Source organism: Pan paniscus, chromosome 14 (assembly GCF_029289425.2).
Source record: "Pan paniscus chromosome 14, NHGRI_mPanPan1-v2.0_pri, whole genome shotgun sequence".
NCBI lineage: Eukaryota > Metazoa > Chordata > Mammalia > Primates > Hominidae > Pan > Pan paniscus.
Window position 1 is genome coordinate 114,367,073 of NC_073263.2, and position 18,291 is coordinate 114,385,363.

Sequence of the window (18,291 nt, forward strand, 5' to 3'; positions counted from 1 at the left end):
TAGCCAAGGAGCCACAGCCCGTCAGCCTTGGTAGAACCACGGCCTCTCACATTGTTTCCTAAAACATTGACCCCACATCTCTGATGTGCTGGGAGCTCACCATGTCACCACCGCTTGGTGATGAGACCCCATCCTCCTGCCCGCCACCAGCACCACGTGGGTGCCCCCAGCCCCATCCCAGGTCTGCCAGCAGCTCCGTGTCCCTCCCGTTACCCACCATGCCCTGCTTCCGTTTCCCTCCTGTTGTCCACACACCAGTTTCACTGTGCTTCCTGGAGGTGGGGCCCTATCTCTGTGTCTCTGCCACCATCCATAGTGCCTGGGATGTGAAAGGCGATCAGGAAACATTACCGGAAGGCACGTATAGACGTGGACCTGTGGACTCGGGCTGGCTGCGGGTCACTGGTCCCTGCATCCTTGCCAGCCTCCCTCATGGAGGCTGACGCAGACGTCTTTGAATCATCCTCTTTCTGGGGAGAGAAGTCATTGCTTGCTCTGTACTGACGACCAGTGCTCGGGACGTCCTTCCCATCCGAGACTTCAAGATAGAAAAACATCCCTATTTCAATCCCTTTGTGTTTTGTTTTTTGTTTTTGTTTTTTGCTTATGTGAAACTAAACTTCAGAGACTTCTATGTCCCATTTGAGATGACTTCATAGAATTCCTTCTCCCGTTCCTCTTACCCCAGCATTACCGGGAGGTTCAGTGTTCATTTTTTATATGATAAATTCAGAGCAGGCTCCGTGGCTTGCCAAGCAACTCTCACTGACAAAAGTGTAAACTCCCTGAACAGACGGCCTCTCCAGTGAGTAGAGAGGCCAGCCCCAGGGAGTACATGCCTCACCAGCGGCTTCTCTTCCCTGCCCCTCAGGCCGTTCCTCAACTACCAGAGGATGTACTACGTGTTCATCCAGATGCTGTCCAGCGGGCCCGCCTGGCTGGCCATCGTGCTGCTGGTGACTGTCAGCCTCCTTCCCGACGTCCTCAAGAAAGTCCTGTGCCGGCAGCTGTGGCCAACAGCAACAGAGAGAGTCCAGGTACGGAGTGTCCCCAGCCGGGGCGGGGGTGCCTCAGGGCCCTGGCCTTAGGATTGGGAGATGACCGTTTTGAAAGACAGTGTGAAAGGTTTGGATTTCATGAAACGTGATCAGTTCAAGTGTCACTAATGAGTTTCCTAATGATGCATGGTGTTAAACATCAGGTACATTTGCGCTGACCGATGTCTAATTTTATGTTTCAACCTAAACAGTCATCTGAAATGAGACACAAATAAGAGAAAAAAGACTGATGCAAAAGGCAAATTATTTCATGTAAATGCAAACCTTTTTTAAAATTAATCATTACTTTAAAAGGTTGTATTACATAATTTTTAAGGATGGTAAATCTGGCTGGAAACGGTAGCATCTGTATCAGGAAATGCTGGTATTGGTGGAGCTGCTTATTTTACACACTCCCAAGTTTTAGGCACAAGCAGAATTCTGGGTCCAGGGAAGACGTGACGATGCCGAGTGTCCCCCCAGGTGCAGGGTTTGGCAGGTGTGAGGACTTAGCTCCCGGTCCCCCATCCTTTTCAGCAGCTGGCCTCTGCCTTCAAGCTCAACCCTAAATCAGAGGCAGTGACCACGACCCACCTCTGCTGCTTTACTGGGAAGCCTGCCTGTCCTCAGAGGGTTGCTGCACCTGTCACGGTCCCTCAGGACTCTATTAACAATGCAAGTTTTAAAGTTTCATCCCCGAAATTTCTAATCACTCCTTGAGGTGGAGCCCTGGACTGGACAGTGCTGAAGCCCAATGAGGAAACGAGGGGTGGGGGCCCCTGGCAGTGGCTGCTCCTGCAGGGTGTGAGGCTGCCCAGGTGGGAAGAAGACGGGGAGTGAGTGGGGGCCGGGGCCCCAGCCCTGACTCACTCACGTAGCTCAGACACCCGGGGGCTGGCTCCCAGCGGTGCTGCTGTGCTGGGAGGGAAGACAGGCCGCCCTCCCTTGGGGGGCACAGCCTCACCCACCACCCACCTCCAACAATCAGAATGGGACCCTGGCCTGAGAGCTTTCTTGGGACATTGGTGCCGATTTGAAATGTTGAAACCGATGCCACCAGTTCCCGGCGCTCCCTCCTTCATGCCTCCCGCCACAGTTTGTAAAATCAGAGCGAGCAAAACTCGTGGTGAAGAGACTGTCTCTCAATGTAGTGAAAATGTCCACACACAGCTCCACTGACTCGGGGGCCACAGGCAGGAGAAACGCAGCAGAACGTGCCAGTTGGCTGCTATAAGAAGGTCCCACTGAGGGGCCTCTGTGCAGGAGGGGAGACAGTGGGAGCAGGAGCCGGGGCCCAGGCTGAGACTCCGCGGCCCCCAGTGCTTCAGGGGAAACTCACCGGCCCCAAGCAGCCACTCACTGCCCAGCCCTGCCTGTGGCCCGAGAAGCAGCTGTCCAGTGGTGGTTTTCTCTAAGCACGGTCCTTGGTTCCTGAGCTCTTGAGCTGTGCAGTTCCACAGCGGGCACACGTGTTCATGACAGGGCTCTGTGCATGGGACACGTGTTCATAACCACATCCCATACATGGGGACATGGCAGACACGCATGTAACGAGGACATCAGGCACAGAAAAGACAGCAGGGCTGGGGGTCTGACCCCGAGAGAAAGCAGGTACAGCTTGGGGGTGTCTGCTGGGCCCCCAGCTGTGGCCACAGTGGTGTGGCTTGGGGTTTGCAAGAGTCTCAGCCCCACCTGGCCCCTGGGTGCGTGTGGCTGCAGAGGTGCTTGGTCAAAGATGCCTGAGCAGGCAGGAGTTCAACTCCGGGGGTTAGGAGGGCCTCTCCCCGCAGGAGTCTGGGCTCTTCCATGCACTGTGCACGCAGCCTCCAGAGTCGGGGCTGCCGAGGGCCACGCCCCCGGATGTGTCTGACCACAGGCCCTCTGCTCTGCGACTCATCTCCAGGATGGGTGGGCACTTCGGGAATGCCAGTGAGGACCCTCCCCGTCCCACCCTTTGTTTAGAAGCCCCTGTATTGCTGTGGGTCTCTGCGTCCCACAAGAGCCCCGGGAATGCTTATGAACAGCCACACAGCGGGACCTGCAGAAGGCATAAAGCAGGGGGTGGGAGGGGCTGGCGGGTCACGGTGGGGGGCACCAGTGTCCGCCCAGAGTGACCAGAAGAACGTGCACGTGGTGGCGAGCCTCTGACTAACTCAGCTGTGTCTCTTGTTTCTCTTTCCTTCCGTCTTCCGACCGCTTTGCCTAAATCCTCCCACCTTGTTCACACACCCCTGTGTGCGTGGCCGCTGACCTCGGGACTAAGACTAAGAGCCAGTGCCTTTCTGTCGAGCAGTCAACCATCTTTATGCTTTCTCAGACTTCCAGCAGCCTGAGTTTCTGACGGAACAAGGTGATGCTCCTCTGCCTTCCACGCACTTGGGATGGTAGACACGGGGCAGCAGGGCCATGCCCGTCACCAGAGCCCTGAGTCCACGTGCTCTGACGCGGCGTCCACCAGGCGCTGGGTACAGCAGCCTCACGTCGGGAAGTCCCGCCACCACTTACACCTTCTCATGCACAGACTGATCGTGGGCTGTGCTTTCCATCAGTCACAGTTAACCAGGGTTTCTCCCTCAGCGTCCGTGCAGCCTCAGAACCCACCTGTGTGAGGGTTCAGACACAGCTGACAGCGGAGAGCTGGCCACGTGACCCCTCACACAGGTGTCAGAGGGGTTCCTAAGCAGGAAGGTGTGAGAGTTTGCAATTCACAGGTCATCCAGGCCCTGAGCTCACACACCCTTCCCTCTGCAGCCTGTAGAGCGTGGATCACAAGGCCTCCTCCCTCACGCACCCACTTCTGTGCCCATTCTGCAGCTGGAAAGACTGAGGGCAGCTAGGATAACACGGTTTGCTCAGGACCCACGCACATTTCAGAAAAGGGGAGCCAGGCTGAGCCACACAACTGGAGACAGAGGGGACGGACGTGTTTGGTGTCAAATGTTTGACCAAATTCCCTTTTTACTGTTTTTTAAATGAAAACCTCATTGTTTTTCAAAAAAGCCTTCTATTAATAATTTGCTTTAAAAATGACGACCTTGGCCTTTCTGGGCAATGTAGAGGCGTTCACACGCCATTTTTCTGCGGTGGTGTCCGTGGTAAGAGCCGAGATTGCAGGGGCCTGCACGCCGTCCTGAAGTCGCGTTCTGTCTTTTAGCCGTGTGCTCCTGCACCAAATACCGCCTTCACGCGTGCCTCCAAATCAGTGATGCTTTGAAAATGCATACTTGGTATTACTGTTTTACCAAATGCAGCTTAGAAAAATGCCCAAAGCAGAAAAAGGCTTCTTTTCCCTTTAATAACATCATCTTCTATATATTTTAAACACGATTTTTAACTGACAAAATGGTTCTTTTTTAAGTCCAAGCAATTAATCAGAATCAAAATTTTTCTAAATTAGTGTCATCAGAATTTGTTAGATTAAATTGCAGAATTTCATCTCACCATTTCTGTACTTGAAGACATTTAGGATGAAATTATTAGGAACATTTTAATGACTCATAAGAGGTCCTTAAGAAACTGATTAAATCATGCCAACTCTGAGCTAAAAATAAGCATTCTAACGATTGATGTAGTTTGTTGAGAGCTGATTTGCTTCTGAGCACATACAGAAGCTGAGCCTGGCTGCGCAGAGACAGTGGCACGGAGTTTCTCCTGCCCCCTGCGAGGCCTTGGGCCCCGGCATGACCCCCACAGACAGGGCCGGCATCCGCACTTGAACAGAAAGCGCCTGCAGCCAGCACATGCCCGGCGCACACGGGAACACGCCATGGCGCTGAGACCACCTGCGTTCTGCAAAACTTTGGAGGAATAAACGTGTCCCTAGTCCTCACGTGGGGCATATGTTACTTCCAGTGGATGGCTTTCTTTTAACCTGTTTCTACGGAAAAGAAAAGCATCACAGGCCTCAGATGTCTATGTTATATATGTGCGATTTGCACATATATGCCCGTGCTGGCATCTCTGCGTATCTGCATGCAGTTCACTTCTCCGTCACTGTCCCCAGGAAGGGTGGCAGCCTCATCCTCTGTTTCCTACTTCTCCTCACCTGGGCATTTGCCCTTTCAGACGTGCAATTCTGCAATTCCAAGCCCGCAGTTCTTCAGCTCCTGTGCTTCCCTTATTCCTTGATTAAGGCTGGGCTACAAGATCTCAGTGGAGTTCTGTGAGCACGCTGGACTCAGGAAAGTCCGTCACAGGGCCCTGGTAGAGTGGTTCCTGGAGCTCGCTGTCTGCCGTGGAAGTGGGCGTGTGGCTGAACGTGTGGCTTCAGGATTCCAGCGGTGCCTGGTAGACATTCCAGCCGTGGGACCTCGGACCCTCTGCCTCCCGCGGGTGCCATGGCCCGTCCCTGAGCCTGTCGCTGTCTCAGTTCTGGGCTTGGGCCCCTCACGGGAGCGGCCCTGCTGGGACAGTGTTTTCCCAGGAGGCCCCGAGCCCTTGCCCTGGCAGCTCCATGACACCCCATGCAGACTCCAACAGGGGCTTCGAGCCTCTTCCTGCTGGGGTCCCACGGATGGTGCAGGCAGAGGCCCGAGCACTCCTGGTGGCCCTGTGTGGCCCACGTCGCTCAGTATCTTTCCTCGCCTTGCAGAGGGGTGTGAAGCACAAGGCTCCAGTCCAGGCCGCACAGAGCAGCGACGGGCCCCTCCTGAAGGACCTCCTACGGCGGCCAAGGCGCAGTTAGCTCCACGCTAGGTAACTGTGCGGCTGCTGGACGCCGCCCGTGTGCTGTGACTGTCAGCCCCGTTTTTCCTCCAAAGTTGTGCTGTGCTGTGCTGTCTTTGATAACAAAGGTTCACGGTGAAAAAGAGCAGCCCTCTTTACACACACATGCATTTGCTGTCCCAGGTAAGTAACACGCCTGAGGGCAAGCTGACCACACATGGAACATGCTGTGCACACACACGTGTGCACACTCACCCCACACGCACGGTACACAGCCTGACGAGACCCAGCATCGTCAGACACAGGCTCGCGATCCTGGTCTTTCGGGGGACACAGCTTCACTTAAAAGGCCCGTCAGGAAGGAGCGTGCTTTGAAATCAAACGTGGTTATTGCATGGTTTGTGTGGAACTGGGGCCCAGGCAGGTGTGAGTGCAGGTCTTCTGTGTGCCAGCCAGAGCACATAGCTTGTCGCCTCTCCAACAGACATGGAGGCCACGAAGACATCTGCTCCTGCCAGCATCCACCGCTGCCCCCTGGTCTAAAAGCGGGCTGACCTGGGGACGGCCCCTCATCAGACAGATGCGTGCCGCTGGCCTCCTGCCGCTCCCCTTGCTGGTCAGACCCGCAGGGCCTGTGCACATCAGGGGCCCCAGTGGGCTGTCAGAAGCCATGCAGGCCCCATCCGTATGGTGACACCCAAGGCAACATGCCAAGGGGACGCAAGCTGGGCACGTCCAGTACTGAATCAACCCGGTCCCTGTGGGGTGGGGCCTGCCTTCCCTGGGGCAGTGAGTTCGCCTTTTGTTCAAGGGTCTCTGGGGACCGGTATGGCGTTCGAGCTCACTGCACAGGAGGCCAGCTACAGGGAGGAAGCTCGTAGGTTTCCCGGCCATGGCCTGTATCCCTGGGGCCCCTGGGTTCTTCCCTGGGATGGTGGGACAGGGGGACGGTCACTCTGTTGGTACCGAAAAGGAGAGGCCCTCATTCGTAGACAGAGACCGCTCACCTCCATATGGCTTCTCCGGTGGGGTGGATCCCGCCCGGCCTGCCCTCAGGACGAGGGTGTGTCCTGAGTTGAGTCTAGCAGTTCCTGCAGGAGGCGATGGTAGTGAGTGCATCCCAGAGTGGCTCAGGTCACCCCAGGCAGCCCCGTGGGTATCCCTGAGACTGACCATGTGTCTCGTTCTCTCAGCAGAATGGGTGCGCACAGCCTCGGGACCGCGACTCAGAATTCACCCCTCTTGCCTCTCTGCAGAGCCCAGGCTACCAGAGCACCTGTCCCTCGGCCGCCTGGTACAGCTCCCACTCTCAGCAGGTGACACTCGCGGCCTGGAAGGAGAAGGTGTCCACGGAGCCCCCACCCACCCTCGGCGGTTCCCGTCACCACTGCAGTTCCATCCCAAGTCACAGCTGCCCTAGGTCCCGTGTGGGAATGCTCGTGTGATGGATGGTCCTAAGCCTGTGGAGACTGTGCACGTGCCTCTTCCTGGCCCCCAGCAGGCAAGGAGGGGGGTCACAAGCCTTGCCCTCGAGCATGGCACCCTGGCCGCCTGGACCCAGCACTGTGGTTGTTGAGCCACACCAGTGGCCTCTGGGCATTCGGCTCAACGCAGGAGGGACATTCTGCTGGCCCACCCTGCGCGCTGTCACGCAGAGGCCATTCCCCCAGGCCTGTGTCTTCACCCACCTGCTGTCATTGGCCTTTGCTGTCACTGGGAGAGAAGAGCCGTCCAGGGACCCATGGTGGCCCACATGTGGACGCCACATGCTGCTGTTTCCTGCTTGCCCGGCCACCACCCATGCCCTCCATAGGGTGAGGTGGAGCCATGGCGGTGCATCCTTTACTCAACAACCCTCCAATCCGGATGCTGTGGGAAGGGCCGGGTCACTCGGATACCATCATCCCTGCGGATGCACCGCCGTACCCTGCTCATCTGGGAGTGGTTTCCCTGCGGTTACGTCCAAGCCCGCCTGCCCTGTGTGTTGGGGCTGGCTGAGTTTCGGTCTCCCCATCACCGGCCGCCTCGTGGAGAAGGCAGTGCCACGTGGGAGGACAAGGCCACGCCGGCAGCTTCCAGCCCTGCATCAGAAGTGCCAGGATGTCCATCAGCCACTCGCCAGGGCACGGAGCCGTCAGTCCACTGTTATGGGAGAATATTGATTTCGCGGGTGCGAGGGCCGGGAGACAGATACTTGGCTGTGATGAGCAGACATCCTCTGTCCCCGTGGAAGGGTCAACACCAAGGTGGTGTTCGTGCACCAGAACCTGTCTCGGGCTAATGGGGGTGGCCCACGGGACACGGGTGGATCCCAACAGGCAGCACCGCACCTCCGCCCGCCTCCCGCGCTGCAGCTCCGCCCGCCGGGCTCTGCGTCCCCACGTCCCCACGTCCCCTCGTCACCTCATCCCCACGTCCCCTCGTCACCTCATCCCCATGTCCCCACGCAGGGCTCTCCGTCTTAGGATCTGTCCAGCGCTGCTCTGGGTGGGTTAGCAACCCCAGGGCTGCTGTGATAGGAAGTCCCTGTTGCTCTCCGTACTGGCATTTCTATTTCTAGAAATAATCTTTGACATAGCCTTAATGGTCCTTAAAGAAGACATTTCAGTGTGAGATTCAGACTTCAGACGCTGAAACTGCTGCCTTTCAGGAAAGCACCACCAACGCTGGAGGAGGAGCCGGCCCTCACGCCCGCCCCGCGCCACGCTGTGGAACGGGGCTCCGGCCAGTGAAACCCAGAGGGTGTTTCCGAGGTGCTCGACAGTAGGTATTTTTGGAAGCTCAGATTTCACCATTTGATTGTATAATCTTTTACCTATAAAATATTTATTTGAACTAGAGGGTAAATCAGCGGTAAGAACAGCGAACACAGTGGTTGGGATAAAATAAGGTGACAAATAAACATCACACCAAAGATGAGGGTAGTGAGCAACTGGCTTGAGCAGACAGAACGGGGAAGACTCCACTCTGTCCCGAGGGGCGAGCCGCAGGCGTCCCCAGGGCCACCCTGCCCTGAGGTCCTTGTGTGGCCGCCCTGGCTTGGCAGCCCTGCCCACGCTGGCCCCGCAAACAATGGTGTGTGCGTTTTTACAGCCCTTTTTAGGAACCCAATATGGGCATAAATGTAATACCTGTAGCGGGGGCAGATTCTCTGTATGTTCAGTTAACAAATTATTTGTAATGTATTTTTTTAGAAATCTTAAAATTGCCTTTGCACTGAAGTATTTTCATAGCTGTTTATATCTCTTTTATTCATTTATTTAACATATTGTCTAATTTTAAAAATAGGTTTTTAAAGCTTTCATTTTTAAGTTTATGAAATTTTGGCCACTTTACATTTAGATTCTGGTGAGAGTTTTGACTGAATGTTCCAATCTCTGATGAATGCGAATTTTCAGATTTGATTTTATTCTCTACACACACCTCTTCTTTTCTTGGTATTTCTGGTGGCAGTGATTAGTTGAACAGCATATTTAAGGCACGATAATTTGCTACACTTTTTCTTTACAATTTGTTGCAATTTCATCTGCTTTCTATGTTTCATTGTTAATTGCCATCCTTCAGCCTTAAAAATAGAAGATTCTCACGTGAAGGTTTAGTAAGTTGGGTCCCAGCTCTGCCTGTGTGGAGATAGTCACCATGTACCTCTGACAACAAGTTTTAGTGTGAAAGTCACTAAACTTTTACACACTCCCAAACGTCTTTTTAAAAATTGCTTGGGAAATTATTAAATGAATGTGCCTGATGATTTGAAATAGACAAGGGGCACGAGATAAAAAAGAAAAGGATGAGAAGATCCTCAGTGAATGACGTTGCAGGGTCTTCATGCAATTTTCCACCTCGCAGTAGTTAGTATTTACTTGCCTTAAACTAACTTGGAAGCAAGTAATGTCAACTTTGAGCACTTTGTTGAGTTTTGAAAAATCTTATTTGCTGCTGCACAGGTTAATAAATTATCAATTTGTAATTCAGCATGTTGGTCAGAGACACGGTCACTGATTCACACCCAGTCCCTGCCACAGACCGTCTCAGACACGCACGGTGGGCCTGCTGCATGCGTGTTCCCTGGCTTTTGGCTCCACGCTCACTCATAGCCATGTCCACATGGGGGCTTGCACACAGGATCACTCATATATGTACATGTACACACCACAAACGTGCAAGCTCCTGCACACATGCATGCATACAAACGTGTACACAAGTGTGAGCTCCTACACGCATACACACGCACACGTGTACATGCACCAAAGCATGTGTGACCTACAGATATGCAGAACATGCACGTGTACACATACCACAGACACGCGTGTGCACGCTCCTACACAATACATATGCACATACCATGAACAGCGTAAGTTCCTACACACGGACGTGTGATACATGCATGTACAGGTAAGCACACATGTACAAGCTCCTACAGGCTTGCTCTCACACGTGTATGCACAGCAGAGAGATGTATGAGCTACTGCACACATGCACACACACGCACACGTACATTCACTACAAACACGTGCAGCCTCCTGCACACGTGCACATTCATGTGTACACACACAAGTGAGTTCCCAGACCTGTAAACACGTGCACACATCGTACACATGTGAGCTCCCACACGTACACACAGATGCACATGGACACACCCCAAACACGCACAGGCTCCTACACACATGCACACACGTGTACGCCACAATCTCCCAGACATGTAAACACACGTCTCCCACACGTGAGCTCCCACACATGTACACATGCACATGTACACACCACAAACACATGCGCAGGCTCCTGCACGCGTGAATACACACATGCACACACATATACACACACGTGCCACAAGTGCACACTGTCCTGGTGTCCTGCACTGCATCCTGCCTCCTTGCTGAGGGGCCCCTGTGAGAGGCCTCTGGATGGGCATGGGAAGATGGGGCTCCCTGGCCCCCAGCCCATGCCTCCCTGGGATGAAGAGTCCCCCTCCTGGCAGAATGTCTGGGCTTTGCAGAGCAGGCCCCGGGGGTGAAGTCGCAGCTTCACTTACACCAGCTGCTCTGTGAGCAACGCTTGGTGCCCTGGACAAGGCCTTTCCCCTTTAGGGAGGTCCAGCCTCGCAAGCTGAAACCTCCCGTCGGCTCAGCCCTATACCAGGCGACCACAGCAGGACTGGCCACACCCACGCCGCACCTCATCCCTGCACGCGTCGGAGCACGGCCAGCCTTCCGCCATGAGCCAGCTGGGAAGGGCCGCGGCCTCCTAAAGCCCCAGTCAACCCAGCCTGTGTCTGAGCAGACAGGGCGAACAAGCAGGCCACACCGTCTCGAGGGAGGAGGCCAGATGCGGCCAGCGTCTCCAACAGGGTGACCATCCGCTCGGCTTGCTGAGCATTTAAACAAATGTTTAGACAGGCTGTGGGGACTCCCCTGAGTTGAGCTTTGGCCAGGGGTCCGGTGCTGTAGCGGGAAACCTCCAGCCTTGTTCTTCAAACCACTCAGCTCATGTGTTTTGCACTGACTAGTACTGAATAATACAACCACTCTTATTTAATGTTAGTATTATTTATTTGACAACTCAGTGTCTAACAGCTTGATATGCAGGTCCTTGCATCCTACATTTCTTTAGGAAGTTACCCATTTGTAACTTTAAAAACAGGAAAAATATCAGTTGGCAAATGCAATCTTTTTTTTTTTTAAGCTAAAGGTGGGTGAACTGGAATGAAAATCTTTCTGATGTTGTGTCTATAAGCAGCCTTGATGGGATATGTTAGAAGTGTCATGAAAGTGTGATTCTACTTTTGCAGAAAAATCTAAAGATCAATTTATATAGCTTTATTTTTTACTTTATCAAAGTATACAGAATTTTAATATGCATATATTGTGTCTGACTTAAAATTATAATGTCTGCGTCACCATTTAAAATGTCTGTTCATTATGTAATGTAATAAAAGAAGGTCTTCAAAAATGTATTTAACATGAATGGTATCCATAGTTGTCATCATCATAAATACTGGAGTTTATTTTTAAATTATTAAACATAGTAGGTGCATTAACATAAATCAGTCTCCACACAGTAACATTTAACTGATAATTCATTAATCTGCTTTGAAAAATTAAATTGTTAATTAAACCAATCTAACATTTCTGTAAAGTTTATTTTGTATGCTTCTGTTTTTAACTTTTATTTCTGTAGATAAACTGACTGGATAATATTATATTGGACTTTTCTCTAGATTATCTAAGCAGGAGACCTGAATCTGCTTGCAATAAAGAATAAAAGTCTGCTTCAGTTTCTTTATAAAGAAACTCACACAAGTGGTGTGTACATTTTCTGCTCTGAGAAACTGTGCAGTCAGAACACTTCACAGTGTGCTTCTGTGCGGGATGGAGGTGGCAAGCCCAGTGGGTGATGTGGGCCCTCCCTGGCTGTTCCCTCGGCTGCCACCCCCTGCAGGGATACCAGGTGTGCCAGGTGCAGGGCCCTGGTGCTGACTGCCCTGGATGCCAGTGCCTGCACAGAACCGGAAACACCACTGGGTTTCCCAACCTTCTGGTCCATCCCCACCACAAGCTCCTCCCTGACCTCTGCCAAGCTCCTGCCTGCCACCTCGTGCTTGGGGTCTAGGTGCCTCCTTTCCATCCCAATTTTCCCTCTTGACCAAACCCCAGGCTCCTCCAGGCCCTTCAGCCTCCTAGGCTCTGTTGGCTGAACCCAGCCTTTCCCACTCTGAAGTAGAGGGCATTCCCTGCCCCCTGCCACTCCCAGCCCTGGCAGAATTCTGGGTGCTGCCACAGAGGCCCCGGAATGCCCCCTGGCCTTGGAGGCCGTGGCCTTGTCCCAACCCTGACCTCACCCTCTCTCGAGTTCCACCCAGCCCGGCCGTGTCATACTCTGCAGTTTTGTGTCTTGTCTGGAAACACCAACTTCAAAACACCACCAGGTCCCAACTTCTGGGATCCCAGCTCCACTGGGGCACCCGGAGAGGGGCCTTGGGGTGGATCCTAGAGCATTCCTGGTGGCTGGTGCCTGAGTCCCGCCTGGCTACATCTCTCCCTGCTCAGCCACCTGCTTCCCATGGAGTCTTAGCTCAGGGCCACGTGGGAAACACCCCGGGAGGGGACAGAGGGCCCCTGGCTCGCAGGCTGGAATTCTAAACATGGGACTTTTTCTGGCTCCTGAACGCCACAAAGTCGGGGGTACTTTTCACAGGCAGTGCTCCGAAGGCATCTGTGGGGTGAATGAACCTACAGCTGCCCTGGATTCTCTCCGAAATGCTTTCCTCTCGTTCCCTGGATTCTCAGCATCTTCATGTGGGCTTACCTTTACCTTTCCAGCTTGTAACCCTGAAGCCATCTTCCGTACAGCTGTCTCTTCCTCTTGTAGCAGGAAAACAGATAATGCTGTGATTTTGCGGGTCATGGGGAGAAGAGGGGAGGGGCAGAGCAGGCTGGTCCCAGGGGGCGGCACTAGGGTGGGAAGGCCTGGCCCTAATGAGTCACCCAAACTCGCTCCACCTCCCCCTGCTCTCCAGACAGAAGACATGAATCCTGAAAGCGAGATGCCCAGTGACCCTGCCCACTGCCCGGGGAGGAGGAAGCCTGGCCCTCCCTGCCCATCAGGGCCTCCTGGGGAAGCCAGAGGGGGATGCAAGCTTGCCCTCCACACTGGCCCATCTGTCCCGTGCCAAAGATCTTTTCTTAACTGCAGACGCTAAGTCACTGGGGGCCTCTGTGGGTGTTTAGCAAACATCATCAACCACACAGGCCACCCGAGGCCCCCACAGCAGATGATGCTGCCTGTGGACCTGAATGGGAGTGTCTGTGTGCCTGCAGCGGTGAGGATGGAGGAAGGCGTGGCTCGTGTGGCGCTGCGTGCCCCGCGCTGATGCTGGGGCTCCCAGAGCCGCCCACGTGGCCTGTGGCGCACTTGCTCAGTGGCGGGTCCTGAGGTGGACAAGGACTGGCCCTGTACTGAGGAGGTTGCCGGGCCTTCGCACGCGCAGTGAACCCGCTCACCTCGTGCAGCCTGTCCTGACGACTGCTTTCCACAACAGCATAGCGTGTGGCCTGCCAGTGAACGGGCCAGGTGTGGGAGGGACGCAGGGACAGAACCCACAGGAGCCCCTTCCCGGTGTCTCGAGAGGTGTCCTCGGGGCGTCCTCCGGTGTCCTCGGGGCGTCCTCGGGGCATCCTCAGGTGTCCTCCGGGTGTCCTCAGGTGTCCTCAGGGTGTTCTGGCATCCACCAGCCTGCCCAGGGCATCCGCTGCTCCCCCACATCAACTGAGGGCTATTCCATGCCAGCCTCGTACTCTCACCTGGGACAGGATTGCTGGGAGGGCTCAGGGGACGGGGCAAGGCCAGCCAAGCCCAGAAGGGCTGGAGGGAGAGCGAGGCCGGCAAAAAATGGTTCTCAGCCCGTGTGGAGCCACAGATGCTGGCTTGGGGCAGCCTCCAGGCTCTGACAGGGAGGCTGGTTTGTTCAGGTGTCCTCCAGTGTCCCAGCAAAGGGGACATTCCAGCAGCACCTGGGGCCAAGAGGGAGGAGGAGGATGGAGCCCGGAGAAGAAATAAAAGTTGAAATCAAAAGTTGTTTGCTGGGAGAGGAAGAGCCATGTGCCTATCTCAAAAGCGTGGGTGACATGCGTGCTTCCTGTGAGCGCCCTGCGGAGGCTCGTCTGTGCACCAACCCCCCGGGGTCTCCCCAGGTGTGGCAGCACCGCCCCGTCCTCCACCTGCATCTCCTCTGGGCGCTCTCCATGCGGCGCTGGGGTCAGGGCCCGCCCCACTGACCTCCTTATAGCTGGGTCGCCTCTGTAAAGACCCCATCTCCAAGCAAGGCCACATTCTGAGGCACTGGGAGTTAGCACTCCGACATCTCTTTTTGGAAGACACAGTTCAACCCCCAACACTCCGTTCTGAGGGGCCATGGAAATGCCTTGTCCGGCTTCAGGGCAGTCACACCTGGGAGCAGCCGCGGCGGCCTGCGGGGTGGATCCGGGCCTGCGGCGGTGGGGTGGGGTTGGAGGGGTGTTTGAGGCCATGGCTGCTCCTTGGATGACAACCTGGAACCCACCAGGGGAGCTCGCTTGCCATCGGTTCTGAGTGGCTCAACCTGGGTGACTGCAATAGATCGAGAGGGTCCGGGGCGTCCCCAACCCGCAAAGGCATCCAGGAAGCCACCCAGGGCCCCTGCTTAGAGCAAGGCAGAGCCAGACACACAGCAACAGGCAAGCCGCCCCGCAGAGGATGAGCCGAGGCAGCACGCACCAACACGGGGCTAAAGTCAGCATCTCACTCATCTCACGAGGCTTCCTGACTTCTTAAGACATCCGTGTTTACTCTAAAAGAGAAGAGCAGGCCGTGGCGGGCAGGTGACCCCTCACCGTCGCCCTGGGGGAAGGAGCGGGCTGTGGCGGCCGGGTGACCTCTCACCGTCTCTGTGGCGGCATCACTGTCTTTCTGCCGGCCAAGCCATCGGGGCAGCAGAAGAGTCTCAAACAGAAACCCGGCTCAGCTCTTGTTTCTCACCTCCTTGTTTCAGCAAAATTCTCCCCAAAAGGTGGCTATATTTGTTGTCTCTGTCTCCGTACACACCCTCATCTGCCTCCCGATCCGTGGACGGCTCCTGGGCCCTCGTGGGATGGCTGGGTCCTGTCTGTCTCTGCTTCTCAGCGGGCCCTGGCGCAGGCCACCACCCCACCTGCCCTCCTGGTCTGCGTTCTTTGCCTTCACAGCATGAATCTCACCCCGATTTGAGGCTGTGTCTGTGTACATTAACCTATTTTATGTATTTTTACTGAGACATAAGCTCCAAGAAGTGAGAGACTTTGCCTCGCTCTGGGCCGAGCCCTGTGTCCAGCATGGGGCCTGGGGTGCAGGAAGGACTCAGTGACCATGGGGCTGGCTGGACACAGACTCAGGGCCCCTGCCCGGCTCAGCTTCCCAGTGAGGATTCCAGGTGCTGGGTGCCTGGTTGTAGCCAGCCAGACCACCCTGGTCAGAGGTTTCGGGACAAGGGCTGGCAGGAAGCCCTTCCCATACAGCTGGAGCCCATGAGGCAGAGCCCGACGGCACCTGGGCAGTGAGAAGCCAAGACCTCGGCACTTTCGTTCTGGAGGAGGGGGTGAGGGAGGGACAGTACCGCTGTCTTGTCTAGGCAGGGTTTGTGCAGATTTGGGGACTGGAGGAGGCCAGCGTAGCCCTGCCCTGCTCCCTCCAACCACCCAGAACCGCAGAGGGGCCAGGCCCAAGTCTGCCTGTGGCGTGTCCAACACAGAAGGGCAGATTCCGAGACAAACCAGGGTGGCTACAGGTTTACAAGGGGGCCCTGTGGTCTTTCCTCTGTAGGTGGGAGGACACTGTCGCCACCTTCCTCGGCTGTGTAAGGCGAGCGCAAAGGAGTCTCCCACCTGAGATACGATCACTCCTTTTCTTTCCCGTACAGACATCTTTGTGGGAGCGATGCTTTCACATAAAGCGCTTAATCTCCAATGGTAAAGTTTCCAACACTAAGTCGAGACATTGGAACAATTTGGAAGCAGATGAACCTTCCTAAACTGCTTATGGGACACAGTGACCACACGGAGATGCCCTGGAAGGATTCCAGCCTTTGGGGTCACAGGCACGGGCACCACAGCTTCCCGGGTGCCTGCTACCTGAGCTCGCTGTAAGTGCCGCACGGCTTATGTGGAATCCACAGAGGCAGCCCGTACTCCCCCCTCCATGTGCAGAGCCCAGACACGTGTGCCGAGTCTGCAGGTGTGCTACAGTGCGGCGTCCAACCGGCTTTCCCCTGCAGCCTCAGCTCCTGCAGGATCTGCTCACTGGTAGGCAGTGACACCCTGGCGGGAGGTGTCCCTGAGGTCTCTGCTCCTCCTGCTGTGCTCACAGGGGAACCTGTTTGTGACATAATCTCCTTGTGCCCCACTGGGCTTCTGAGGCTGTGAAAGCTGGTGGAGCACAAAGGGCTTGCCCGGCCCTAACAAGCCTGGCCCCAGCAGGGCACCGCGGGCAGCCTCTGATGCGCGGCTCTGGGCCTTTGTCCTCGGCTGAATTAATTTCCTCTTGAATTGCCTCAACTTTAGAATGAGCCCTAGCCTTTTCTGAAGCACACACATCTTGGGGTTTTGTCCTCTGTATTTTCGCTGCATTGGCTGCCAACGCGGAAAGCTTTCATGGAGAAGACGTTCTGGCTTCTTGTCTGTCTGTCTGTCCCCCGAGGGCTGCGGGCCAGCTCCATGCCCGTCCACGGTGTGCAGGTGGAGGCATCTTTCAGGATATCAGGTGGGAATCCGTGCTTCCTGGCAAAGTCTGTTCCAGTGTGGTGCCCACTGTCCACGCGCCTGTGGGTGTGAGCCTGCACCCTGCACGAATGTGTGGAGCGGGGTCGTGGCTGGCTGGGGTCACTGCCTGTCCCCTCCTTTTCCGCAGCCGCGGTGCCATCTGCTTGCACGCCCTGCAGGAGATCCTCAGGGCGGGTTCCCACGGGCAGCCTCCCTTTGGACTTTTATTGCTCGATTAAATGATATTTAATTCAGCCTGTCTGACAGTCTGACAGAATGTGCTATGTTACCAGAGGGTCTTATGCCAGCATGAGAAAGGGGGCGTTGGTCTCCAAAAAGACAAACAAACAAAAAACAGGTAAGAAACACCATGTGGGCCCACTCTGACCTTTTTAACTGAGGCACCTTTCAGAAGGAAAGCCTGTTCCACTCCGATTCTCAAAGCTCCTGAACGCGTTGCTAGTGACAAGCCCTTCCTGTCTCCGTGGCTAATTATGTGAAGAAACGTTACTGGGTTGAGGGAGTTCCCTTGGGTTTAATTTCCTGTCCCTCTCAAATCATCCCTCCTCCTTCCCTGAGCCCAGCCTCCCCCTTTCCTGCCCATGCTGGCAGGTTCTGGCCCTTCCTGGACCCCTCTCCTGTCCCCTGCACAGGTCTCTGCAGGGTTTCTGCACGCTGGGGAGGGCAGGTTCCCCAGTGGAGCCACTCCCTGCGGGTCTGAGTGGGGCCCGGGGTCCCTGCACGGTCACCGATGCTGCTGCTGCTCCAGGGAGCGGGCTTGCAGGAGCAAGGATCCAGTCCCTGAACGCACGTGCTCCCCCCAGGAGAAATTCTGCAGCCAGGCACGGTCCACGCACCCTCCTCCCGGTCCACACACCCTCCTCCCGGCCCACACACCCTCCTCCTGGACCTCAGTCTGTCTCTGTGTATCACATGCCTGTCCCCAGTGTTCTGACCTCAGGTGGGCACGGCGCGGTGGACTGCACTTCCCGCTGCTTGCTTGGTTAATGTTTACCTCCCTCCTGCCAGAGCTTTGTTTTCATTTCATTCAAACAGGCTTCCTCTTTTTACCCACTAAATGGAGACATTTTAAAGCTCCAACTGCAAGTGCTAAAGTCTTCCATGATTTCACCTTTTTATGCCACTTTACTTTGTTTTTAAGTTATCAATAAGTTTCCACTGAATCTTGGAGACACAAGAATTAAATGGTGGGGTCTTTTATAGTTTTTTTGTTTTGTTTTGTTTGTTTTGCAAACAACTTCTGCTGCACTGTTAGGTACCAAAGTGAGGCCGCGCTGACAGGGGCCAGCGTCCTGTACCGCGAC

At 55.0% G+C, this 18,291-nt stretch overlaps 1 protein-coding gene across 11 annotated transcripts in view; it reads left to right on the forward strand.

The window, feature by feature from the left end:
- Positions 1-11,998, forward strand: part of ATP11A (ATPase phospholipid transporting 11A) — a 195,153-nt gene extending 183,155 nt beyond the window's left edge. The window contains exons 28-30 of one of the 11 annotated variants that reach the window (XM_034937026.3): positions 872-1,037; positions 5,629-5,732; positions 6,959-7,089. In XM_034937026.3, the coding sequence (XP_034792917.1) occupies positions 872-1,037; positions 5,629-5,721 (259 nt within the window). In that variant the 3' untranslated portion in view covers positions 5,722-5,732; positions 6,959-7,089. Of the gene's footprint in view, positions 1-871; positions 1,038-3,300; positions 3,388-5,628 lie in introns of all 11 variants that reach the window. The other 10 variants (XM_034937025.3, XM_063595879.1, XM_034937028.3 and 7 more) reach the window with 10 other exon arrangements.
- The last annotated feature ends 6,293 nt before the right edge of the window (positions 11,999-18,291 follow it).